Source organism: Sciurus carolinensis, chromosome 16, assembly GCF_902686445.1.
Source record: "Sciurus carolinensis chromosome 16, mSciCar1.2, whole genome shotgun sequence".
NCBI lineage: Eukaryota > Metazoa > Chordata > Mammalia > Rodentia > Sciuridae > Sciurus > Sciurus carolinensis.
In genome coordinates, this window is record NC_062228.1 from 18,616,424 (window position 1) to 18,643,413 (window position 26,990).

The 26,990-nt window shown below is 46.0% G+C and overlaps 1 protein-coding gene across 5 annotated transcripts; it reads left to right on the forward strand.

Moving 5' to 3' along the window:
- The first annotated feature begins 416 nt into the window (after positions 1-416).
- Tk2 (thymidine kinase 2) lies at positions 417-25,468 on the forward strand. Of its 5 annotated transcripts, none has more exons than XM_047528697.1 (10): positions 417-621; positions 1,530-1,561; positions 6,597-6,671; positions 10,757-10,810; positions 13,011-13,100; positions 15,622-15,695; positions 19,016-19,104; positions 19,706-19,785; positions 21,999-22,079; positions 23,105-25,468. In XM_047528697.1, exons 1-10 carry the CDS (start codon positions 498-500, stop codon positions 23,201-23,203), a joined length of 798 nt encoding a protein of 265 aa, XP_047384653.1. In that variant the 5' UTR covers positions 417-497; the 3' UTR covers positions 23,204-25,468. The 5 variants fall into 5 exon arrangements, with proteins under 5 accessions (XP_047384653.1, XP_047384658.1, XP_047384657.1 ...); XM_047528698.1 differs by lacking the exon at positions 417-621 and adding an exon at positions 688-1,353; XM_047528702.1 differs by lacking the exon at positions 1,530-1,561 and having other exon boundaries at positions 418-621.
- Positions 25,469-26,990: the final 1,522 nt, after the last annotated feature.

The following is a 26,990-nucleotide window of genomic DNA, read 5'->3' on the forward strand; positions in this document are numbered from 1 at the left end:
CTGAGGGATCCAGCGCATTTACTGTCCTGAATTCCGGTTCCCCTGCCCCCCCCCCCCACCCTTTTTCCGGTACTGGGGATCAAATCCAGAGCCATTTTGTCCAATTCTCCAATAGCGAACTCGGAGAAGGGGAGTGACAATATCTACATGCAGGGTTGTTGGGAGGAATACCTGACATGTATGCGTACGTGGCAGGTATGGATGGCGTAGGCGTCAATAATCTGCAGTAATTCACAAACCAATCAGTCCCTGGGTATATTGCCATCCATCCTCCAACTCTTGGGTGCATTCTGCTAGCTGCGAACCCCTCACTTGGGATCTCTCCCTTGAACCGAGTGGGTGAAACGCGACAGGGTCTCTTTAAGGGCCGGCCCAGCAGGCGCCCGGGCGGGCGGGGGAGGGGGCGTGTGGCGCGCCGGGCTGGACGTGCGGCTGGGCCGCGCCTGCACAGACCGACAGGGAAGGAAGCAGGGGCCGCTGCATCCGCACGCCGGGCCATGCTGCTGCGGCCGCTGCGGGGCTGGGCCGCCCGGCTGCTGCGCAGCGCGGGGTCTGGGGGCGCCGGGAGCCCCGCCTTGGGCGCCTGGCCGCGAGGGGCGCAGCGACGCGCCTGGCCTCCCGGTAACTTGTGCCTTTGCTACTGATCGGTGGTGTCGCGGTGCGGCCCCCGCTGGCCAGACCCAGAAAGTCCTTTTCCCAGGCGCGGGACTTCCCCGGGCCCCAGCGAGGGGCGGGGGCGGTCATTAGCCGCCAGCTGGTCGCGAGCCGGCGGCGCGCGGGTGGGGCCGCGGCGCGTGGGCGCGTCCCTGGTTCCGGGATGGGGAGTGGGGCTCTGAAGAGCCCGGAGGACGCCAGCCCGGGGAGCGGGGGCGCCCTGAACCTCCGAGCCCCGGCTGGGACCCTCGGCCCGTTTCCTGGGGCGGTTTTTTCAGCCTCGGGGAGCCGCCTGACGCCGGCCTTCGGCCTACGCAGGCGCTCGCGGGTGGCCTGTGGAGTTAGGCTCCCGGCGCCCTCCACCCTCGCCGGCAGCGGCGACCCTCCCCTTCCGAAATGGGAGCCCCCTTTAGGGCCAGCTGTAGCGTCGCCGGCCTCGGGCTGTTGAGAGGCGACCTCAGCACCACCTGTGGGGTGGATGGGTGCAACGGCCCCATACCCCAGGCCCGAGCCTGCTCTTCCCCAGTGCCGAGTCAGGGCGCTCTGCGTTTTCGTTTGCTGACACCGATCAGTGAGGACCCCAAATGTAAAATGAGTGGAAAAATGGAAAGTGTAATATACTAAGTGAAAGAACCTGGGCATACTTGGGGCCCGGATGTGCTGACAGGACCCAGGCAGCTGCTGCAGTGTCGCACATAGGTAGGCCGCTGTGCCCTGCCTCCACCTACTCAGGGAAGGGCCCAAGAATGGAAAACATTTTTAGGCCGGGGAGCAAACATAAAAATTACTGTTTTTGGTCATTTAGGTTAGTTCAGAGAAAAGTGAGTTACTTAAAAACTAAGTGAGTTTAAAAATTGATTTCCTTTCTTTTGTAGATAGAGAAAATGAAAAAGAGAAAAAATCAGTGGTAAGTTCCAATATAGGATAATTCTTTTTGAGGAGGGAAGTGGAGGAATATGTGCATATAGTAAATAACTAGTCAATAATAGAAATATCAGATTATTTCCAGGGATAAGAGCATGTTCCTATCCCTGGGCCTCAGAACTCCTCAGAGGCCACCTCTGTAACCAGTTTCTTGATGTTCCTCCTTAGAGTCTGCACAGGTAGGAGCATACTTGTATTCCTATTGTTTAGGTAGACTGGGACTGCGCTTGAACGATTGTAAAAGTATTGAAAAATGCCCATCCTGGGCTGGGGAGATAGCTCAGTTGGTAGAGTGCTTGCCTTGCAAGCCCAAGGGTGTGGGTTCAATCCCCAGCACCAAAAAAAAAAAAAAAAAAAAAAAAAAGCTCATCCTGTATGGGGAAGGTCAGTTTCACTGTGGCTTGGGCAGCCCAGATGTGAAAGATCTGCTGATCACCTCCTTCAGATTGTCCAGTGCTGAGAATGGTGGGTGGAGAGGGGATCAGAGAGAATCCATGAGGGTCTGCAGGTATGTACTCAGTCATTCAGGTGACTTGGGGAGGTCCTGGCTCTGGGGTGGGGCTGGGGCTGAGACTGGTGTGCAGTTGAAGGTAATAGGCAGTTCAAGTTAGACATATCCATAGGGATTTGGGTTCTTCAGCTGGCTGGGATAAAGGACAATGTTTTGGTCACCATCCATCCAGGGGCTGAATATCTTAAGGGAGCTGGAAGTCCATGGCTTCTGTGGCTGGGAAAGTGGTGGCTTGGTTGGTGATGGCATGAGTTTGTTAGCCAGGCTCTGCAGAGGCTGGAAGGTGTGGGCAGGCCCTTGGTGTGCTCAGGATGATGGAGAGGGCCTGGGAAGGAGTGAGATTGCAGGGAGGGGGCTGATGATTGAAATGCTTGAGTTTTATGAAAGTTTGATGAAATTATAGGCGGGGGCCAGGTATGGCAATGGGTATCATAGAAAAGGGGGGAATACAAAGTTGGCAGTTTATGTATTGTTAATTATCTGGCTATTGGCCTGTTCGAGGTCCTTTCAGGTATCTGATATGCCCCCTGAAACACAGTAGCAAGTCCATAGAAAGTGGTATCCTATAACCATTCAAGTCTCGTGAGGTCCTGAGTGGGAGACACTGCATGAGGACCATAGGGACCAAATGACCCGTGTCCATTAGGGAGCCTGAGCTCAGTCTGCTGGGCTACATGGTAAATAGGACAGTGGTGGATCTAGAGCAACAGTGAGTCTGGGGACTATGAGGAAGCAGGCAGGGGACTGATGACTGAGCTTTGAGAAATCTTGATGCCTCTAGATGAAAGAGAAGGAATCGCAGGTGCAACTGACAAAAGGAAGAGAACCTGTAGGTCTGGGCTTGTGTTCAATTCCTAGAGAGTGACTGGGTAGGGCTTTAGGGTATCCAGAGGGACTGGGGATAGATCCTAACACCTACAACCACTGAAGGATTTTATCCCCATCTTAATCTGTTTTATGCTACTATGATAGAATACCACAGACTGGGTACCTTCTAATGAACAGTGATGTATTCGACTCATGGTTCTAAAGACTGGGAAGTTCAAAATAGAGGAGCCAGCATCTGGTGAGGGTTTTCTTGCTTGATGTGTGTGTCATCCCATAGTGGAGAAGTTGGTGAAGAAGAGAAAGAGATTGGGGAATGGGGCCCAATTTATTCTTTCATCAGGAATCCATTCCTGTGATAAATAACTCATTTTTGCAATAATGCCATTATCCATTCTGAAAGGCAGACCTCATAATATAATCAACTCTCTTTCTTGGGTACCAGGGATTGACTCAGGGGCACTCAACCACTGAGCCACACCCCCAGCCCTATTTTGTATTTTATTTAGAGACAGGGTCTCACTGAGTTGCTTAGCACCTTGCTAAGTTGCTGAGGCTGGCTTTGAACTTGTGATCCTCCTACCTCAGCCTCCCAAGCTGCCCTAGTCAACTCTTAAAGGTCTCACCTCTCAACAGTGTTGCATTGGGGATCAAGTTTCCAATACATGAACTTTGAGGGATGCATTCAAATCAGCATACCTGTGCAACATGATTTGGTTTGCCTCTCAGGGAGAGACACTGGAGGGCTATGGGTTGAGTGCTCTCTGGGGTGAGGCTGGAGGTTGAGAGGCCATCAGGGAGGTCACTCCAACTAGAAAGAACAGAGGCCTTTAGCTAGGGGTGAGGTGGGTAGGTATTGACTGTAGATGAGTGGGAAGCAGGGCCCAGAGAGATTTGTTTGATTGGTGTTGCTGGGTAAGGAGAGGTGTTTAGGGTGTGGAGTGTGTTGGGTGGATGGTACAGCCATCACACAGCATTATTATAATATCAAACCACTGAGCACTACAATTTTTATAATAGAACAGTTGGACAGAACTTCCAGCAGGAAGATTTAATAAATCATGATGTATCTTATGTGATGGGATGTATAAGCCATGAAAAATCTTGCTGTTAAAAAAAATATTTAAAGCCAGGTGCAATGGTGCATACTTGTAATCCCAGAGACTGGGGAGGTGGAGGCAGGAAGATTGCAAGTTTAAGGACAACCTGGGCAACTTAGACACTGTTTCAAAATAAAAAGGGTTGGAGTTGCAACTATCCCACTACTCCATTTATATCCAGAAGATTTTTAAATCAGCATACTACAGTGATGCAGCCACATTAATGTTTATAGCAGCTCAATATATAATAGCTAAGCTATGGAAATTATTTAGATGCCCTTCAACAGATGAATGGATGAAGAAATTGTGGTATATATACACAATGGAGTATTACCCATGAACAAGAATGAAATTATGGTATTTGCTGGTAAATGAATGGAACTGGAGACTGTCATGCTAAATGAAATAAGCCAAGCCAAATGTTTTCCCTAATTTGTGGAAGCTAACCTACAATAAGTGGGGAAGAGAGGTAGAATAGATATTAAGTAGATCAGACAAAGGGGAAGGAATGGGGGGATAGGAAAGGGAAAGAGTGAAATGAATCTGAAATAATTTTCCCATGTACTTACGTGAATACACTATAGTGAATCCCACCATCATATACATCCATAAGAATAGGGTCCTCACTAGAATATATTCCATGCTTATACAATTATATCAAAATGAATTCTGACTTGTATAACTAAAAAGAACTAATAAAAGAAACTGGAAAAAAAAAAAAAGAACTGGGGTTATAGCTTAGTGGGTAGAGTGCTGCTGGGCTCAATCTCCAATACTGAAAAATAATTCAATGAAGCTTTTTATTTATTTTTTTTAAAAGGACCCAGTTCAATGTCATTTAATATCCAAAGAACTAAGGGAAGACTCCCCACTTTCACCTCCAAACTCTCATACACCCTATTGTTAATACGACTTTCTCTTAATAGACTGAGAATTTCAGTTTGTAGTATTTTTTTCTTGCTTTTTCCTTAGGGGAAGTTTACTTTTTTTTTTTTTTTTTTTCATTTAGATCACACAATATATTTTCATTCTTGTTGGTTTGAGTGTGTGTGTGTGTGTGTGTGTGTGTGTTTTCTTTTGTTTTTATTCCTTTACATGGTACCTTCCCATTTCCTTTTTTTCTTTCTTTCTTCTTCTTCTTCTTTTTTTTTTTTTTACACATATGTGAAACCACTCATTGCTTCTTATGATCTGGAACCAGAGCCACTGGGGCCTATGTCACCAGCAGTGCGTAACTGAGCAGAGCCTTATCTGAATTTCAGGGCAATAAGTTGGAGGGCTTCAACCCAAAGTCTGATTCAGAGAGTCTTGAGTGCTACCTCATTTTTAACAAGCCCCTCTAGGGTTAGGGGTGTAGCTCAGTGGAAGAGCACTTACCTAGCATGTTTGAGGTCCTAGGTTTGATCCCTAGCACTGCAGAAACCAGCCAAACAAACAAAAAACCGAACTCCTTTGGTGTTTCCAAAGCAAGTGCCTGAGATACATACTGAGACACACTGAGAAACCCTGCTGCAGACCAGCGATGTTCAACCAGGCCTGTGCTTAAAATCACCTTGGGAGGGGCTAGAGTTGTGGTGCAGTGGTAGAGCACTTGCGTAGCATGTGTGAGGCATTGGGTTCAATTCTCAGCACCACATATAAATAAAGGTCCATTGACAACTAAAAAAAAATTTTAAATCATCTTGGGAGCTTTAAAAATTACTGAGGTCCTAGTCCAGTGCTCAGAGATTGTGGTGTGATTGATCTGGGTTGTGGCTTCCTTGTAGAGCTTTTATAAAGACTTCCAGGTGATTCTAACACATTGCCAGGGCTGAGAACCACTGCTTCCAACTCTTCCATCTATTACTTGATCTTTAATATAGATAGATCCCAGATGGCTGGCTGTGGCCCCTCCCACTAGTGCCATGATACCCCCTCCCCAGGTGAAGTTAGTGGGAGCAGGGTGTGGGTTCAAGCTGTTCCTGCTTTCTTCCTTTTTATAAGCCTCAGTTTTCTCTTCTGTGAAAAATGTTAGAACATGTTTCTCAAGTTCTGGTCAGGTTAAATGTGATGATGGCATGTTATCTGTCTTAAGGCTTGGCCTATGACAAAAGTCCTTGTTATATATTCCCCTTTCTTAATACTTTATAGTCAGTAACTGAGTGCTTTTTTTTTTTTGTACAAAGCAGTGAGTTAAGATTCTAGATAGCATACATGTGTTTCTCTACCTTGAAACCATTGATTAGATTCTGGTTAAGGAGGCAGAGCACTTACATGTAAAATCTAACAGTCTGAGGGGTTGACCTAGTCATGAGCAGATTTGGTTGGGAGATAAGCTGTCTGTGATCTAAGACTTGCTGGAAAGGAGGGTCTGGTCTGAAGGGACCACTCGAGCCTGCCATTGGAGGTGAGAGGGTGACATTTGTCTGTTGTTGCTAACAGTGGGATTCTGGGGGTGTCTTGAGGAGGGAATTTGGTTTACCTGTCAAAGTCCTGGACTGCACCAGTTATGCTCTTCACCTGAGACCTCCCCTAGAAATCATCCCCTAATGTTGTTCTAGGCACTCAATTTTCATCTCTAATGCACATTTGTCATTTGCCAGATCTGTGTGGAGGGCAATATTGCAAGTGGGAAGACAACATGCCTGGAGTTCTTCTCCAACACGACAGACATCGAGGTACGGCATCCAAATGGGGTTCCAAGGAGCGTGAAAAGCCTTGGTGAGATAATTTATAGAGGGTTTGGCCCACCCTGTCCATGGAAATATAATGCAAATCAAAGTGCAAGCCACATATATAATTTAACATTTCTAGAAGCCTCATTAAAAAAAGAAAAAAGAAGGGCTGGGATGTAGTTCAGTGGTAGAGTGCTTGCCTAATGTGTGATGACCCTGGGTTTATTCCCAGCATTGCAGAAACAAACAAACAAAACAAAATCAACAAACAAAAAAGAGAATACTAACAAAAAATATTTTGAATATTATCATGTCAACATGTCATCAGTATAAAATCATCAATGAGCTATGTTGCATTCTATTTTCATACTAAATCTTTGGAATCTAGTATGTATTTTACACCTAGTAGCATCTCTTAATTTGGACTACAGATAGTCCCCAACTTCTAATGGTTCAACTTAACAATTTTGGACTTTACAGTGGTGCAAAAGCAATATGCATTCAGTAGAAACTGTACTATGATGTTCATAGTGTGTAGTTCATAGATTAGATGTGTTAAATGCATTTTCAACTTGGGATGTTACCAAGTTGGGGTAGGTTTATTGGGGCGTAACTCCATTGTAAATTGAGGAGCATCTGTAGTCAGATTTCAAAGTTGTAATAGCTGCAAGTATCTCATGGCCACTGTTTTGGACAGTGCAGGTAGATACAGACTTCCCATCATGTGGTTAGGAAAACAATGTATAGAAGGCCATATAGCTCATCTTGTAGAGTGCCTACCTCTCATGCTGGAGACCCGAGTTCGAGTCCCCAGCCCTCTGGGATTGTGGAAATGACAAAGAAACCAAACCAAGGAAAACAATGTATATGTGAAAGAAGAAAAGTCAGACTATTGAGCAGGGCTGGAATATTACTGTGTGAGATCTGAGATATCAGGGTACAAGCAGGGGAGTATTAATATGTATAGCCAGTTAATATAATTTCTAGTTCATTTAAAACCCAGTGTCTGAAAATAACCTCATAAGTGTTTAAGAATCATCTCTATACAAAGAACCTGACCTTTCTTCCTTATTCTAGATTTTAATGGTATAATCATTTCTGTTTATGGCTCTTTTTTTGTTATAGATTAAGTGATCACATGTGTTTCAGATTTTGAATTTTTTTCAGATTTTGGAATATTTGCTCATGTATAATGAAGTATCTTGGGCGTAGGACCCAAGTGTTAACATGAAGTTCATGTTCATCTCATATACACCTTATACACAAAGACTGGAGGTAGTTTTCTGCAATATCTTTAGTGTCTGCATTCTGTGATCTGTCATGTGAGTTCAGGTGTGGAATCCCACTCATGGCATCATGTTGTTGAACAGAAAATTTTGGATTTTGGAGCATTTTGGACTTCAGATTATCAGATTAGGGATAAGTCAAACTGTACCACAGATCTTACAGTGCTCATACCATTATAGTACTTTTCTCTTCTTCCTTCCTTTTCCTGTTTTTACTTCTATTAAAAATATGTGTGGTTTGATAAAAATAATAGACATCATATAGCTCTTGTCTTGCTGTGCTCATGTGCTATTGGGCAGAGAAGAGTTGTCATAGCAGGTCTAAGACTGGTGTCATTAGGCCTGCTTGCAAGGAATATAGGAATGTAGATCTTGGGAGGATTCCCACCATTCCTAACTGATAAGAGTGACTTTCTGTGTCTAAACTGTGCAAGCAATATTTATGTTGAACACCTGTTTTCTTCTTGGAACTTGGGATTTTGGTACATGTCAGGCGGTGGTTGCTTGTGTGATTGAGCATCACTGAAAACCTCGAATTCCCGGGTTCAGGCCAGCTTCCCTGGTAGTCAGCATTTCACACATGCTCATTGCTGGGGGACTGAAGTGTGTCCTGTGTGACTACACTGGGTGAGAACACTTGTAAGCTTGTGCCTTGTTTCTCCCCAGGTATCTTTTCCCTTTGCTGATTTTGCTCTGTATTCTTTCATGGTATGCTGTGTCTCCTGAATCATCAAACCTGGAGGAAAAGAGGGTCTTGGGAACTCCCCATACCTGCCCTGGGCAATATAACCTTCAGTGGAACTTTAGAAGCACTTGTATTCTCATTGAAAACCAGTCAACAACAACAGTTAATATTTATCTAATGAGTATAATACTATATGTCAGGCACACATTAAATATTCATCATATTATCCAATCAATTAAATACTTACCTGAGTAATTCTTTAGTTGTAGATGAGGTAACCAGTGCTCAGTAAGGTTAATTGGCCTATAAATTTACATGGTGGATAGTAGAATGAATCAGACATCATTATCCTGTGTACATATTTAACTATATGACTGGTGGGATTCTACATCATGTACAACCAAAAGAATGAGAAATTATACTCCATTATATATGATGTATCAAAGTACATTCTACTGTCATGTATCATTAAAAAAAATTTAAAAATAAAAAAATTAAAAAATTTACATGGTGGGATGGCTAGTTTTAGGCATCAACTTGACTGGATTGAAGAATATAGTAGTACCCCCCCATCCCTTATATGTGGTTTTAGTTACCCAGAGTCAACCACAGTCTGAAAATATTAAATGGAAAACTCCAAAAATGAACAGTTCATAAGATTTAAATTGCATATTGTAATGTAAAGAACTCAATGAAATCTAATGTCATCCTATTTCATCCAATCAGGATGTGAATCATCCTTTTGTCCAATGTATCTGCATTGCATATACTACCCTCTTGTTAACTTAGTAGTCATCTCAGTTATCAGACAAGTTGTAGTTGTAACACTGCTTGTGTTTAATTTACCCTTATTTTACTTAATAATGACCCCAAATCTTAAGAGTAGTGATGCTGACAATTTTATTATAATATATTATCATTATTTTATTTTAATATTAGTTACTCTTAGTCTCTTACTGTGCTTAACATTTTTTAAATTTTAATTTTTTATTCTAATTTGTTGTACATGACAGTAGAATGCATTTATGCATTTTGATAGATCATATATAAATGGAGTATAATCTCATTTTTCTGATATACATATTGTAGGGTCACATCAGTCACACAGGCATGCATGTACATGAGGTAATAGTGTCTGTTTGTGCTTAATTTATAAATTAAACTTTACTATAGATATAGGTATGTGTGCATAGGAAAAAAAATAGTATGTGTGGCGTTTGGTTCTATCTGCAGTTTCAGGCATCCCCTGGAGGACTTGGAACATATCCCTCATGAATAAGTGTGTGGAGACTACTGTACCTAGAGAACTGATGGGTCATCATTTCTGGGTTTGTCTAGGAGGGTGTTTCCAGAGGAGATTGATGTGTGAGTTGGTGGACTGAGTGGGGAAGATCTACCCTCCATGTGGACAGGCACCATGCCATTGGCTAGAGGCCTGAATTGGACAAAAAAGAGAAAAGAATCACCTCTCTCCTGGAGCTAAACATCAGAGCTGTAGGTTCTCCAGCCTTGGGACTTCAGGACTTAGACCAGAGGCTCCTGGGCTTTTGGGCCTTCAGCCTTGGAATGTGAATTACACCATTGACTTCTCTGGTTATGAGGCTTCAGACCTAACTGAGCCATGCTACCAGCAACCCCAGGTCTGCAACTTGGAGACAATGGGTAGTGTGACTGAGTTCTCAGCCTTCATAGTTGCATGAGCCAATTTCCCTAATCAATTTCCTCTCACATATGGATTTTATATCTATCCTATTGGTTCTGTCTCTCTAAAGAACCTTGGCTAAGATACATGGCTAGTGTGTGGACGGTCTAGTCCCAGTTCAAGCTGTCTGACTCCAGGACCATAACCTTGTTTGTTTCTTCTGTGATATGAAGAACTAGGTTGATGTTGGGAGGACCACTCACCCTTCAGATATCAGCTAATCTTTGGTTATTCTCATATTCTTTCTGAAGTTATAGGAAGAGGCTGCGTCTAGTTGGAGTTATATCCTCAGAGGAGGTTGCTTAGCTATTTTGACTCACTCCAGCCACCCAAATCTTGACAGTGCGCTTACATGCTGTCACAAAGCTCAGAACTGGGAACAGCAGCTCTGATGTGATGTTTTCTTTCTTTCCAGGTGTTAATGGAGCCTGTGCCCAAGTGGAGAAATGTCCGTGGCCATAATCCCCTGGTGAGTGACTTTTTTCTCATACAAACTGCCAGTTTCCTCTTAAGCACCTGGGAATGGCAATGCCGACACTCAAGTCTGTTATAGCTGTTAGGTGAGTTGGAGAAGAGCAGGAGAAACAAGCAGAAAATGGTGGCATGTTGGTTTTCTGAGTTTAAGGATCTCCAAGACCTAGTGGGGTGTGCACAGAGCCTAGGAACCTTCTCTCTGAAGTGCCTGTTGGAAACCAGGTCTCCTTGGGCCCACCCCTCCCCACTCCACTTCCATGACCTACTTCTAAGTGTCAGGGTTCCTTGGTGAACCCCGATTTGAGTTTGTGTTTGCAACGTCCGGTAATGGGCTGCTATGGCTCACCCTGAAGCCACCTGTCTGCTCTCTGTGGTGGATCTAGAAAGTGGGGGCTATAGTGTGCAGGAGCCTCTTCTTCTTTCCCCATTCAGAAGGTCATACTCTGCCTGCTTGAAAGAGATGGCTAGAATCTGGGTCCTGCTGGAGAGGGTGTGATGAAGGGATGTTGGTTCTGGGCTTCCATTTCTTAACATAGGGATCATTTTTTAGCTGAGGAAACTGAAGCTTAAATAGATTGTCCAAGGTCACACAGTGGTGTATGACGGATACAGGTTTGAACCGAGACTTGGAAGCCTGTGCTGCCCCTGCATTTTTAGCAATGCAGGACATTTCCTTGTCCGGTTCATTAGACTCTTGAGTTCCACTGCAGGCAGGGCCAGTGTCTGTTTTGTCACTGTTATTCACTCGAACATAGTTGCACTGCCTAGCCCTTAGTGGGTGCTTGTTCATTCATTCATATGGCCATTATTTACTGCATTTCTTCCATGTGGCAGACAGTTAGCACTTCAAAGCCCCTGTTCTCTTGGCCCTGAAGTTCCAGTGTGGAGAGGTAGGAGACAGTTAGATACAGAATGTAGTGGGTGGTGATAGGAGCTGTGAAGAACACTAAAGAGGTGAAAGGATGTGATTTAAATAAGGCAAAAGCTCTCGGAGTTCTTGAATAAAGAATCCCACAGAGATGTGAAACGAATTTCACCTGTGTGCATGTGGGAGAAGCTGGAATGCCAGTCATCTTCTTTAGGTACAACGAAGGACCCTTAGAAACATATTCTCCAGAAGTCAGGGAGGACCAGTGCTTGGTTATATAGTAAAACAACTTGAGATTACAGGGAATATATCACAGGTCAGAATCACAGTCTCAGGGCAGAGTGTCATTGGTATAAATAGCATTTCCAGTGAGAGTATTGTGATAAGAAATACAACAGAATTCGATAGTTGCACACAAGTTTCCACTGGACTTAAGAGCAAGTGCAGTGAGAAGTGTTGGCTCTCTGTTGCAGGAAGGTGTCTGTGGCTGCATTCGTCTGGCTCCTGGCCTTTCTGAGATTTTCTTTCTCATCTGCAGTTAGGAGGGTCTGCCATTTTTTTCTCAGAACCCTAGAGTGTCATGAGTTTGTACTACAAAAAAGTTTAAAAATACATGGTAGAAAAGAGCAGAATAGGATTATTAGTGAGCAGACTAAGAAGTGTGAAGTGTCTTTCATCTGCAGGCAATTGGGTAGGTGATCTTCTCTTTTAGACAGCAAAGCCAGGGAAACACGTTTCTTATAAAGTGACATTTGAGCAGAGACCTAAACATGAGGGAAGGGGTAAAAGAGTCACCTGGAGGAAGAGTGTTCCAGAGGAGGAATGACAGGTGCAAAGGCCCTGAGATTGTCATGTTTGCAGAACACTAAGGAAGCTCATGCAGCTGGAAGCTGACTGGCCAGAGGGAAAATGGCAGGAGATGAGAGAGGATAGCAGTGATTCTCTAGGCCCCTGGGGGCCATGATGAGAGTTCATATTTCATTCTGAATGCATGTGAAGTCCCTGGAAGATTCTGAGCAGGGAGGTGATAAGAACAGACTCATTTTGGCTACTGGATGGAGAACAGGCCACAGGGGGCTCAAAGAACACTTATTGAGTAACTGAATGCATGTGCCTTAGGGAATATCCCAATCTAGTCATTACCGAGCTGTCCTGTAATTGCTTTAGTTTCTTTGTCCACCCTATTCTCAGGATTCTGTGACCATGCTGGGTTCCCTTCTGGCCCCAGTCCTGCCCCATGAAGATTTCTTGAGATGACTTTCAGTGACTGATAGACCAGGGTCCTTCCTACAGATGCCACTTTGATGCTGCATTCTGCTTTCTGCAGGGTCTGATGTACCATGATGCCTGTCGATGGGGTCTCACACTGCAGACATATGTGCAGCTCACCATGTTGGACCAGCACACTCGTCCTCAGGTATGTTTCACATACTCAGTTCCAACCTGGTCAAGCAAAATTTTCTTCAAATTAGAGGTATGTGATTACCCGAAAGGGAACTCTCACAAGGAAGTCCACCCGGACCTTCAGTGCCGCATAGCTTTCTCTGCTTGGGGCAAGGTCTTCTGTCCCTGCAGCTTTCTGAGGACCAGCCTTCAGCATCCTCCACCCACCAACTTCAGCCAGCCAGGTGGCTGCCCCAGTGCCATCCTGAGCTCACATTTTCTATGACCTGGACCTGACCCGCTGCTGGACTCAACACTGTTTACCTTACTTGTCAAGGTGTGGTGCCTGGACTGGCAGCAGCAGCATCGCCTGGGAACTTGTTAGAAACGCACACTTTTCTGGTCCCACTCCAGATCTGCTGAATCAGAAACTGTGGGGATGAAACCCAGAAATCTGTGTTTTATCACACCACCCGTGTGTTTGGAATGCATGCTTTGTATATTTGCATGTTTGAGAACCACTGATCTAACCTTCAGGGGTCTGGCTTTTAGCTCAGATTCTTGAGGGAAAGGATCTGATCAGTTCAGCATGGGTCAGATGGCCAGCTCCAATTCAGTCAGGTGTTGAGGCAAGAGCACAGGGCAAGTAGGGTTGCTTAGGACCCCTCCACAACAGGGAAGTGACTAGGGATAGACTTTCTTAAAAGATAGAGTGACTTGGGAGATCCTGATTTGCACCTGTGGGTCAAAGCTATTAGCACAACCTGAACACCAGCGTTAGAGGCTCTCCATGAAGGGGACAAGACATCCCCAGAGCCAGTTACATTGGCACAGTCACTAGACTGGGCAGTGTGATCCAGGTCAGGGTACTTTCAGGTATAGTTATTCTTCTATTGACACAAATCTGTGTCTTCTATTTTGTGTGTGTGTGTGTATCTGGTACTGGGTATTGAACCCAGGGTCTTGTACATACTATGTAAGCATTGTATCACTGAGCTATGTCCTTGACTCTTCTTGTTTTACGCTAGCATCTCACAAATAAGTTGCCCAGGCTAGACATAAATTTAGGAAGGATTACAGGCTTGTATCACCATGCCCAACTAATCGATGTTTCCTAAAATTGTGAGATGTAAGAACCTTTTGATGACTTATGAATTTCTTCCCAGTTAATGCATTTCCCCTTGGCTTACCCCGCTTTTCCCAAGTAGGCACTCAATTGCAAACTTAAGTTTGTATATAATAATATAAGAAGGGAATGGGACACAGGTAGAAATCTGCTGAATCTGTCCAGAGATAGAAAGAGCTGGACAGACCAGGGAGAATGAGCAGAAGGAGAGAGGTGATTGAATGGGGACCCAGGGAAAGTGGTCAGCAGTGCTGCAAGTACAGAGGGTGGAGAGAAAGATGGACAAGCAGGGGAAGGCATAGGTGATTCCCTGGTTACAGCTTCAAACTTGCCTTTGGTTTGCTGACCAAGGTCCTAGGGGTGTCATGGACCATGACAAGTGAAAACAGTGTTTGTCTACTTGGCGTCAAAGGTAAGGGTCCCTCCTACTTCCTGAAGGGACAGTGTGGGCAAAGGGTGTATGTGAGTACCCTGCCAATGTCTGGTCATTCCCTTCCCTGCCAGGCACAGTCCTTCCCAGGTTCCACAGGCAGAGCCCCAGAATGCTGCCCCTACCCCAGCCCTCTGGGGGCTCTACCTCAGCCACACAGGTGCTTTGCTTAACCAAATTCACCTTATTTAGGTCCTTAGTCACCACATTGTACCTTAAGAGATGGCATGTAGCAGGGGGACAGCTTGTAGCAGTTTTTCCAGTACCTCCTCAATTCTAGTTGAGTCTCCTGTCAAAAGAGGCTGCTGCTGTCAATTCATAATAGCTAAGCTATGGAACCAATCCCGATGCCTGTCAACAGACAAATGGATAAAGAAAATGTCATATATATACACTGGTGGAATATACTTAGCCATAAAGAAGAATGAAATTATGATATTTGGCAGTAAATGGATAGAACTGGAGAATATCATACTAAGTGAAATAAGCCAGTCCCCAAAATCTGAAGGCTGAATGTTCTCTCTGACATGTGGATGCTGACCCACAATAGGTGGTGGGGCGGGGGAGGTTCACTGGATTGGACAGGGTGGAGTGGGGGGAAGGGAGTGAGGAGGGCAATGGGAAAGACAATAGAATGAATTGTACATAACTTTCCTATGTTCCTATATGAATACACAAAGTGTAACTCCACCTCATGTACAACCACAAGAATGGGACGTTATATTCATGTAGGTATGATATGTCAAAATACATTCTACTGTCATGTACAGCTGAAAAGAATGACAACAAAAAAGAGGCTGCTGCTGCTGCTGAGCCCTCAGCCCGCCTTGCCAGGCTGTCCTGGCAGCTTGGGGTGGGATGTGTGTGGGTGGACCTCTTGATTTTTATGTTCAGAAAAGTTGGGTGGATATGACTGGGGGTGGGTGCAAGTTTTTCAAAGTCTTCTAACCCCCTTCTCTTTGCCTGAGTTAGCAAATCACTTTTTTGTTTTTTTTAAAGACCTCACCTCTACGACTGATGGAGAGGTCGCTTCACAGCGCAAGATACATTTTTGTGGAAAACCTGTATAGAAGGTACTATAGTTTGCATAATTAATATTTCATTACACCATTGATTTTTTGAAAGGGGATTGTAACTTGTTCATTTAGTTGACAGATGTGGAGTGCCTGCTGTGTTGTGTGCTGTTATCTGTTGCCACAGTAATGATGTTAACAAATGATTCCATGGCCTAGTTAGCTACCTTTGTTGCCAGGCCAGCTAGGGTGGTCTGCTGGGTGGCTCTCCCACCTTGACAGGGCTCAGCGGGACATCTGGGCACTGGCTGGCCTGGGATGGTGCCTGGGGCACTCATCTCTCTTCCTCATGCTCATCATCCTTCCTCAGAAGTAGGCCCCTCAGAAGCCAGCAGCCCTGTGGTCTACAGGGAGTCTTCTGTCCCTCTGCCTCTGCCCTTTCCCCAGGAGTCCTTCCCTGTGGCTTACTTGGGACCTCACTGGACCTTTGGGGGTCAGGAGAGCAAAAGCCAGCCCTGAGAGTTGTCTTCAGGACTCCACTTACTGTGCAGGATTTCCTGTTTCCTGCACCTGGCCTGCAGTTTCGTCATGTCACTTTTGTTGCCTCAGGTTTTGGTGGCTGGGGTTTTGTTATCTTTGTTTTAAAGTTTTCTGGGTTTATTCCTAGGCCTGGAGTCAGGCAGTCACAGACCAAAGGTCTTTTCTCATGTGAAAAGTACTTTTGGCTAGAGGTAAAGGGAATGGGAGGAATAATAGGATTTGACTAAAGGAAGGTCACTCTTCCTTTAGTGCCAACTTCCTATCTGTTATGTACTTACTGAAGTCTGCTCATGGCTGGCTTTGGTCTCTCTTGGGCACCATACCCTCCTGTTGCTCTGTCAAGCTCAGTTCTACTCTTTAGAGGGTATCTGCTCTCAGGGATAAGGGAAGAATGCTCTTCTCTAATCTCTGCCAGGCCCTGCCATTTGGTCCCCAGGGCAGGGCTGCTTATGCCCTAGTCTCCCAGTGCACCTCCCTCAAATCTTTTCCAGCTTCTTAACCTCCTTCCATCACCCACTACCAGGGCTGAAGTGGTCCACAGCTAGGCAGGGACCAGCCCTTACCATGACCTGCCAGGACCTTCATCCTCCCTCAGTCAGACGTGCCCCTCACAGCACACACCCTGGTGGGTGTGTCCACTCTTCCTGTGGCCAGCCTTGCCACACCCAGAGCTGAGGTGGGTCCCACACTCAGCTCCTTTACACTCCACCAGGAGGGTGGGGAGGAGGAGGAATTCTCCTGGACCTTCAAGGCCCCCTGAGTACTGGCTGGTGACCTCCAGCTGCTACCACTCCTGTCGCTTCCCTGTCTGTGTCCTCTTGGGCAGAGCACTCATGGGAATGCCAGGAGCTGGTCTCGTCCCCACTCCTGGGTTTTTTCTTCCTTCCCTTTTTTGTTGCTTTTCTTTTCTTTTAGGTTAACATTTAAAATTTGTAATAATATCCCACCCCTACTCCTGATTTGAGAATTAATATATTGTTAAAACTTGGAAAATACAGAAAGATATAAAAAAAGAAAAACAACGAAAGTCTCCCATAGTTCCACAGCTCAGAGAAAAGCCCTGTTAACTTTTTGGTGTTTTTCTTTCCAAATTTTAAAAAATGTGTGGATGAATATTAAAAATTTTTAAATTAATGCATTATATATTGGGGTTCATTTTGAAATAGTCATGCAAGCATGGAATATAATTTGCTCCAATTCAGTCCCCATACTTCCACTTCCCCTTCTCTCCTCCCTCCTCCTGTTCCCTTTTCTCTGTTCTACCAGTCTTTCTTCTATTTATTTAGTTTTCTTTTTTTAAATTAGTGCATTATATATACATAAAGGTGAAATTCTCTGTGGGGTGTGTGTGTGTGTTTGGTCAGCTTCATTCCCCTGTTCTTCATTTTTCCCATCCCTCCCCGCCCCTCAATTTCCTTCTTCTATTCCACTCATCTTCTATTTTCATGGAATTTCTCCAACTCTTTATTTTACTTATTTTGGTATAGCTTCTGCGTATGAGAGAAAACATTCGACCCTTGACTTTCTGAGTCTGGCTTATTTCATTTAGCATGATGTTCTCCAGTTCCATCCAATTACCAGCAAATGCCATAATTTCATTCTTCTTTATGGCTGAGTAAAACTCCATTGTGTATTTTATATACCACGTTTTCTTTATGCATTTGTCTGTTAATGGGCATCTGGGCTGGCTCCATAGCCTGGCTATTGTGAATTGTGCTGCTGTAAATATGGATGTGACTGTCCCTGTATAGTATGTGGATTTTTGATCTTTTGGATAAATACCAAGGAGTGGGATAGCTGGGTCACATGGTGTTTCCAGTACTAGTTTTTTGAGGACTCTCTGTATAGCTTTCCAGAGTGCTTGTACTAATTTGTAGTCCCACCAACAATGAATGAGTATGCTTTTCCCCACATCCTCATCAGTGTTTATTTTTATTTGTATTCTCAATAATTGCCATTCTCACTGGACTGAGATGAAATCTCAGTGTAGTTTTGATATGCACTTCCCTGATTGCTAGAGCTGTTGAACATTTTTTCATGTATTTGTTGGCCATTTGTATTTATTCTTTTGAGAAGTGTTTAGTTCTTTTGCTCATTTATTAACTGGGTTATTTGTGTTTTTGGTGTTAAGTGTTTTGAGTTCTTTATGTATTCTGGATATTTTTATGTATCTCTGTCAGATGAGGAGCTGGCAGAGATCTTCTCCCTTTCTGAAGGCTCTCTCTTCATGCTCTTGATTGTTTCCTCTGCTGTGTGGTAGATGAATATTTTTGAAAATGTGGTTGGGTCATACTGTATATGCAATTTTATATTCTTCTGTTTTCGTTGAACATCAGATTCTGAGCATTTTTTGTGTGATTAAATATTATTTTACAATATCATTTTTCAGTTACTGCACAGTTTTTCATTATAAAGACATACCAAGATTTAGTTGTTCATTATTTTAAATAGTGTGGCAGTGAGCACCATGATTATTTTCACAAAATAAACTAGTAAGAGTGAAATTGATGTACTTATTCATCTCCTAGCCCGAATGCTGTCTCCATAGTCAGTGGGTACATTTTAAAGTGACTTTCTCAGCTTGGAGCTCAAATTCCAAATGACCCTCCTGTCTTTCATCCCTGGGGCTCTTTCTACCTCATACCATAAACCATTCCCAGATAGTGGGAGGTCAGGAGTGCTCAGGTCCTGGCATTACTTCGTGTCCAGCACCTTGTGGACTACACTGTTCTTGGTGACACCCTTTCAACAAAAGTCATTCCTACCTCCTTTTGGGGGAATGGCATACAACCCAGAAACTTTCTCATGGGTGAAAAAAACTGAAGCAACTCTTGCTCCAGTGGGAAGATGCCTGAAGTGGACTACGTGATTCTCTCTGAATGGTTTGACTGGATCGTGAGGAATATTGATGTGTCCATTGACCTAATAGGTAAGATGCACCTCCCCTGCCTTCCTGCCTGTCCATTCCCCTGGGCCCAGTGAGGATGTGCTTGGCAGGGGCCCCCACCCCACAGGGCAGGGGGTAGAGGGTGGGGCACTGCTCATGGGTGTTTTTTCCCCCCTGCACTTATTTAGCCTCCTCCCTCTCAAAGAGCAGACAGAATTTGGGGGCTTCTGCTTGCTTGTGGAGAGGAATCTGACCCTTGGTTCCTTAAGCTGTCCTTTCCTGGGTCAGCTACTTTCAGACCTGGATCCGTTGTGATTTCATGGATTTTCTGGATTGTGAAGGAGGGGGAGGGACAGAAGCTGGCCCTGTGCCAAGCTCTGCTTGTGGATGGGATTATATTCAACCTCACAGTGACCCTTTGGGACGATGACATGGAAAGGGGACAGAATTTGGGGAATGAGGGTTAAGATGCCTCTTTGGTCACACAGCTGGCCAGTGGCAAAACTGAGAACTGGCCTTGGTCTGTGTCTGGCTCAGAGGTGACAGTTCCTCTCCACCTGGCCCATGTGCTTCCTTCCCCTCTCCTTGCTTTTGCTCCCAAGCCATGAGCAAAGCAATCAGAACCATGTATGTTTTTTATCAGTTTATCTCCGGACCACTCCTGAGACCTGTTATGAGAGATTAAAGAGGAGGTGCAGGCAAGAGGAGAAGGTCATTCCGCTGGTAAGAGGCCAGAGGCGGCTGGGAAACCACCCCCATGGCAGCCTGGCTCCCTCTGCCTGTCCTACCTCCCATGACATCACTGTGCAGTTGTCTGCTGAGAGGGAAACAGAAACAGAGTAGGGAGGGGTGAGCTCTGACTCCCTCTGTGGCTGGAGCCCCGTGAATGTTCAGAGCTGCTTCACTTCCTGTGGTCCTTGGCTTGGGCCTGGGCACCTCCCTTCCTGCCTTGGTGAGCCCAGGGCCTGCTCCATCAGCCTCCTGAGGGTTACTCAGCTCTGTGCTCTCTGGATCCTCACTAGAATGTGAGTTTGGGGAAGCAGGACTGAGCCTTTTGCTCCCTGCTGTATCTAGTGCCTAGCACAGTGCCTGATGGAGATGGTGCTCAATGCTTGGTGCTCAAAGCACCCTCGTTTAGTACAGAGATGCCTCGCCTTCTGGGATCTGGCCTCAGGCCACATCAACTCTGATTGGGGCCATTTTAACAAACCTGGTCTGTTCTCCTTCCCTGGGTCTTGGCTTCCCACATCTACCTCTAAAATTCAGTCTCCAGGCTGCTGCATGGGTGATATTTCCAATAACAGAACACTATCATGAGATTCCCTAGCCTAAGACCTCCAGTGCCTCACTGCTGTCTAGAAGTCCCTGCTTTATAGCACGGTACATGGGATTTCACATGACCCTGTCCTAGCTGCCTCTCTGGTGTTGTCTCCCTCCACTTCTGCTTTCCATGCTCTGACCATAAGGAACAGGTTGTGACTATGGTCATGTGCACTATTGGCATGTGCACGTGCACACACACACACACCATGAAGTTAGGCAAATGTGCCTTTGCAGAGTGTTTTTCTTTGCCTTTCAAGTTCATCTCAGATGTCCTGTCCTCCAGGAAGCCTTCCCTGAGCTTCCCTCCATTGTATTCCACCTGCTGATAGGCTTACTGCAACCACAGTCTATAGAATATACTGATAGTATTTGTTTATGCTTTTGTTTCCCAAGCCTTAAGAAACTGTGATTTTTTTTCAAAGATTCGATCTTATTCCCTTTTTTGTCCTCAGCATGTATCCTGGGGCCTGGCACCTAGTAGCTATTCAGTTAATATTGAACTTAACATCTATTGTGAGGAGCAACCCCTGCAGATATACAGAGGCTGGGTATGCATTAGTAGGAGCTGGAACTCAGGATGACTGGGTGCCCTGAAAGACCTGTCCAACTCCTGAAGCCCTGCCCAGCCTGGTTTTACCCTGGACCAGCAAGGTGCATTCCAGCCATGAGGGCTAGTGCCTGGCTTTGGGCAGCTCCTTTGAAATCCCAGCGGCAGGAGTGATTGGAGGATGAGAGTGCACTGGAGCAGGCCTCAGATGGGCCATGGCAGCTCTGTCTGGTGACCCAGATGTTCCCGAGCAGTGCTGTCAGGCGTCCTTCCAACCATTATCCATGTGACTGAACGGTTTTGATGAGGTCTGTAGGACAAGTCTGGTTTCTGGTATCCAGGGAGAGCTCAGTGGTGGATGAAAAGGTGGCTGCATGGTTTACTTGAGAGCTTCTGGGGCGGCACTTGAGGAGGTCCCCAGGCAGCCAGTGCACATTGGCTGAGCAGGGAGAGTGCGGTATCCATGCACAGGTAGAAGCATTGGTGGCTTCATGGAGCATCTGTATCCTTTCCCCTTGGGCTGCACCTTAGCGCCTTCTGCAGATGGTGGTCTTTATCATCTGGAGAATCCCTCCATGATGAGTGGGGTGGAATCAACACCAGGAGGGTCACGGTCCTTTTGGTGGCAAGCCAGAGGGGAGGATGCAGAGGCTGCTAAGGGCTGGGACCCCTGTTCACTGAGTGGCTGTGGACCCTCTGTGATGGAACTGGGGCCCTGCTGCTGGAGAAGTGGCAGGAAATGGGAGAAGCCAGATGGGCATTTCTGCCTTTGGACTTGGCTTTGACTGGGCTCTGGGGGGGAAGGGCCAGTATTCGTGCTCACAAAACCCAGTGAAGCAGGGCAGAGTGGCTGGTGATGCTTCTGAGTGTTGAGTGCCAGTGTACCGAGCACATGGCTGCATTTATTGCTGCCCACCTGAACCAGGTTGACTGTTGCGGTGTTCCTTTGTCCCAGTCTCTGCCCTGTGGTCATTGAGAACTTCGTCTTACTTACCAGGACCCTTGGTGGGGACTTTTGCTGCCCTCTGTTCTCCTGACACCCTGCACCTGTGTGTTTCTATGGCAGGAATACCTGAGTGCTCTTCACCAGCTCTATGAGGAGTGGCTCATCACGGGAAGCCTTTTCCCTGCCGCAGCCCCTGTTCTGGTAAGTTAGTCTCCTTCACAGGGCAGAAGTGACCCAAGGAATGTCAGCTACTTTGCAGATCAGGGAAGGGCTGGGTCCTTCAAGCTCAAGGATTTGGAAGGAGGAAGATGGAAGGTTAGAAAAGGCTTTCTCTCTCAGTCTGCAGTTTTGGACTCTCAGTGACAGGCCTGAGATCATCTCAGTACCCTTATAACTGGTGATTGCAGTAACACGTCACTTACCCAGCATTGGCTGCAAAGAAGCACCTCAGGTGCCTGAAACCTCTGGTTCTAGGTTTGGGTTTGGACCTTTTGGGATGGTGGTCTCTCTGCTGTGACCTTCCCTCTTCAGTGGATAACACAGAGCTTCAGTTTACCATTGCTTGGTGACTTAAGTCATCAGAAGGCACATCAGTTGCTGTTCTAGGCTGTTACTGGGTGATACCCTGGGGAGTCTGTGCCCAGACTACTACCATTGCTGAGCTCCTGTGTTGGCTTTTCATAGTAACCCTCCTGACTCTTGCTGACTTGTGCCATCCCTAACTGATGCTGCTATGTCTGCCCCTCAGTATTTCCTCCCCTGTGTTCTGATTTGCTATTCCCAGATTTCTTCAGGCAGGCCAGTGACTACAAAGCCTGTTCCACATGAAGTGGGGGATCATGAGCTTTCGTGCGTGGCCCTGGACCGCGCAGACTCTCATGGCTCTTGCAAGCATTAAGGCTGCTGGCAAGGGAGAGATTACTTTGTGCATTTTTAAAGAAGTTTATGTTTTTCTCCTTATAAAAAAATTGGAGGTTATAAAATGATGAGAAGAAAAAAATATTTTTAGGTCACTGCAGGGACAACTGTGGTGGATTCTTAGGTGAAATTCGAGTTCAGAGTGTAGACTGCCCCAGAACCGGGAATATTTGGCCCTGATCTTCCTTTATATCTCTCCCTGTGACCTTGACTTCTCTGCCTTTCCCCGCCTCCCTCTGCCTCTCCCAGTGAAGAGAGGGTGATGTCCAGCTCAGTGCAGCCCTGTGACCTCTCTCTTTCATTTCCAGGTGATTGAGGCTGACCACAACATGGAGAAAATGCTAGAACTCTTCGAACAAAACCGGGCCCGAATATTAACTCCAGAGAATTGGAAGCATGGCCCATAGGTGGAAACATCTGTAGGACCATGTCAGGAAAAACTCTTTTAGTGGCCAAGTTAGCTGTTAGGAGCAATTTGGAAAAATCTACTCTCAGGAGGGCCTTTTTTCTGGCCAGATTTATTTTCCTAATGATCTTTTCTCCTTGGCCAGTGTCTTCATTGTGGGTAAATGACAAGTGGGACCAATGGTTTGTTTTTGTAGCTTCCCATCCCCCCGAAGCCCTCAGGACAGCACTTGCTGTGTGCTAGGTCATGCTGGCCTCTGTACATTCAGACCACCGGGAGAGTGAAGTAGCAGCTTTACAAATCCAACCATGGAATTTGAAGCCGAGAGGTTAAGGGACTCACTAGGATCATGCAGCCCATGTGCAGAAGAGCTGGTATTATTTAGACTTTTAGCCCAGGCCATCTTGTCCTAAGACCTGTTCCGCCAGAGTCTGCCTTTCTTTGCCACAGACTCTTACATCTTTGTGGGGAGAGCTGGCAGTGAGTGGAGTGACCTTATCTTGTAATTGATCAGTTCTCAAGGACAGTCAGCAGTTCTAGACCTTACAGCATTGCATTTTTTGGCTTGAGTACAGTGTTTAGTGGTTTCCCAGCATGAGACTGTGGCCCCTCAATTGCCCTGTCATCTGGACTTTCCATGACCGCAGAAGAAGCACGTGTCATCTCATGATCAATGCCCACTCTCCTCTCTGAACTGCTGCCAATTCCACTTAGGGAAACAGCATTAGGGACCTGGCCACTTTGCCCTGTCCCAAGCTGGCTGGGGACAGCCAGCCCTGGCTTCAAGGCTCCATCACTCCCTCTTTTCCTTGTTGCCTTGGGAATTATTGAGCATTTGTGGCCCAGGGAGAGAGACATAAGTGGCCTTAAATCTTTTTGAAATGTTTTTCCACCCAAGGGGACACCTTGGGTCATAGAGCATGAAACCATCTTCATTGGTTCAGAAAATAATGTGGCAATGCACTGAAGGCACAGCTGCCTCCAAACTGAACGGGAAGCAAGAGAAAGGAAGAACATTCCCGTTGGGCCTAGTCTGGACAAGAAAGTCAGAAGGAAGGCTTTTGAAACATTGTTGCTCCTGACATTTGGGAGGTGGTCAGAGAGCTTCAGGAGACTGGGTGCAAACACAGGAAGGATTATTGGGAACTCCAGAGAAATGCCCAGCTGATGGCCTGGGCCCCACCCCTCAGGACGGACATCTGTGCATGTACGCTCAGCCTCTCAATAGGTGCCAGGTACTCCTGCTGGTCCACGCACAGAGAGTGCTAAGAGGCAAGGATGCCAGTTTCTGACCCTGTTTGGACCAATTCTTGGGTTGTGTCAGCAGATAAAGGACAGCACCCAAGGGGACTGTGTCCATTGGCTCCTGTGGTCCAAATGCTGGTGATTGACCAGAAAACTGGAGAAGGCAGGATCCTCAGCTACCAGGAATCCTGACATGCTGGGGCTGTCTTTGGGAATTTGTAAATGAAGAGTCCAGGATTTTTCCCTCAGCTCAATTTGAGCACCTATTTTTGGAAGAAATGTGATTTTTTTTCTTGCTTTATGGTAGCCAATAAATCCTTCACTTAGATCCTGATCTTAGTCTTCAGGTGCTTCCTATGCCAGCAACTTTACCTCCCTGCAGCGTCCTTTTGCCAGTAGAATAATGTCTTTATTTTGTAAACATTGTTTCCTAATGACGTGGTATCATGCATGGGTCCAAAAAGATCCCACTGTCTTCCCACCTGGGTGCCTTGGAGAGGAAGCAGTGTAATCACTAGAGGATGCAGCTGGTTGCAGAAACCTCCCAGTCTTGAGATCTCACCTTAAGTGAATGGAGCCAGCTTGCACAAGAGCTGCTGTCCCCTGTGGCATGCAGGGATCACAGAGCAACTATAAACACCACCATGAGCTAGGGCCAGAAAAGAGCAGATGGCTTATGGCATGAGGGGGCCTATTTCTTAGACCTAGGGGGCCCTCCCTAGAGCCTTCCAGGAATAGCTCAAAGGACCATGGCAAGGGCTGTCGTCCCTGAAGAGCCAGAGTAAACCAGGACAATGACATTGCAGACCTGCTAGGGTCACCCTGTTCTTACTCAGGCTGGGGATCCCTGGGGTGTAAAGTCGTATACTCAGAACTGCCTCAGGTGCTCCAACTCTTGTGAATATTTACTTAAATTCTTGAACAGCATGTACATTTTCTTCCAGTTGCATTTTTAGTGAAATAATTCCAATTTACATTTAAGCTTTTTCGTCTTAGTGTACAGTATAGATTAGAACCATTATATATGTGTGTGTGTGTGTGTGTGTGTGTGTACCTTGTGATTAAAAAACAAGATAGAAATATTTTTCACACACACCAAAAAAAATGTGTGCAGGTGGGTGATCCAGGGCCAGGTTGGTGGTTTTGCAGTCACCACAGTCCAGGCTCTCCTTTCTGTTCCTGGTTCTGGGAGCTTCCACTTCCAGTTCACAGCAACCAGTTCACAGCATCCCTTCTCTAGGAGCCTGTTTAAGATGGCTGCCGGGGCTCCTTTCTGGCCCGTGTTGGCATCATGACTGGCTTCTCCCCATTCACACTGTGGTTTGTATTCACATAATGACCCTTTCCGAGGCAGAACTAAGATGTCAGGACTTGCTAGAGGTCCTGGGGTGGTTGGGGAAAAGGCAGAGGGGAAGTCAATACCCACAGACTGGGTCACATGATCTGGCTTCCGTACCTGGTGCCCTTGGGGCACCACGTCCCCTCACCCACACTTCCTTCTACTGCATTGCCTTTGTCTCAGCTGGACTCACACACTAGGTGTAGCCCTGGGAAGAGTGAGACCACCTTCCCCTTGTCCTATGATGTGAGTGAGTAAATGTGGACTCCTAGAAGAGATTTCACCCAGCTTGTTTCATCTTTCAGTTTCTCTTCTGCTTCTTCCTCTTACCTCCGAGCCCTTCTCCCTAGATGAGATGAGCCCCCCTGTCTGAGGGACATGTTTATCCATCAGAAAACTTCCTCAGAACTCCTCCAGACTGTTACCGTCAGATCTGGGAAGGATGGTGATATTTAAAACTCAAAGCAGGTAAAAGATGTTTCTAAATCCTGTCTACTCTAGAGCACCGCTAAACCCGGGCCACCTCTGTTTTCCTTGAGCCCTGGGGTCAGTGTGGATGCTTACTTCAGATTTCAAATGTACATGAAATGCATAACATTCATCCCCTTGACCTGTCCACGCTGAAGAGTTAGTTATTAAAATAATTGATGGGCTCTTGAAACTTGCCCGGCTGTCTGTGCTGTGGCTCAGGATTGCTCACTGCTGGCACAGGACCCCCTCACCCCCAAATAACACCAACCCCATGACTCCTGAGACTGGAGAGAGTTTTGTGTTCCTCTGCTATCTTTAAGCTGGGAGCTTGGCCAAAGCTGTCATTAAACAGAAGTGAACATAAAGCCCATCTCATGGAATCCAGAAAGTGTTGGCATTTACTGCTCTTCACAGAAGCTGTTTTGAATTTCTATGTATCTCAACTCTTACTTCTTCAAGACGAGTGCATTCCAGACTAGGCTATTGGGATCACTAGCTCAGTGGTTCTCAAACTTTGGAACATCCCAGTCAAAGGAGGGCCCCACCTTCCCAGTTTCTAGCTCAGTTCATCAGGGATGGACCTGAGAACTTGTTCTCCAGCAACTTTACAGATGACTTTGAGCCTGCTGGTCCAGGAACCTCCCCTTTGAGAACCACCTCTCTAGCTTTACACTCTGTAGAATTGGACATCCAGGAATTCAAGGAAACCTTAGCATGCCTGCCCTTCACCCTG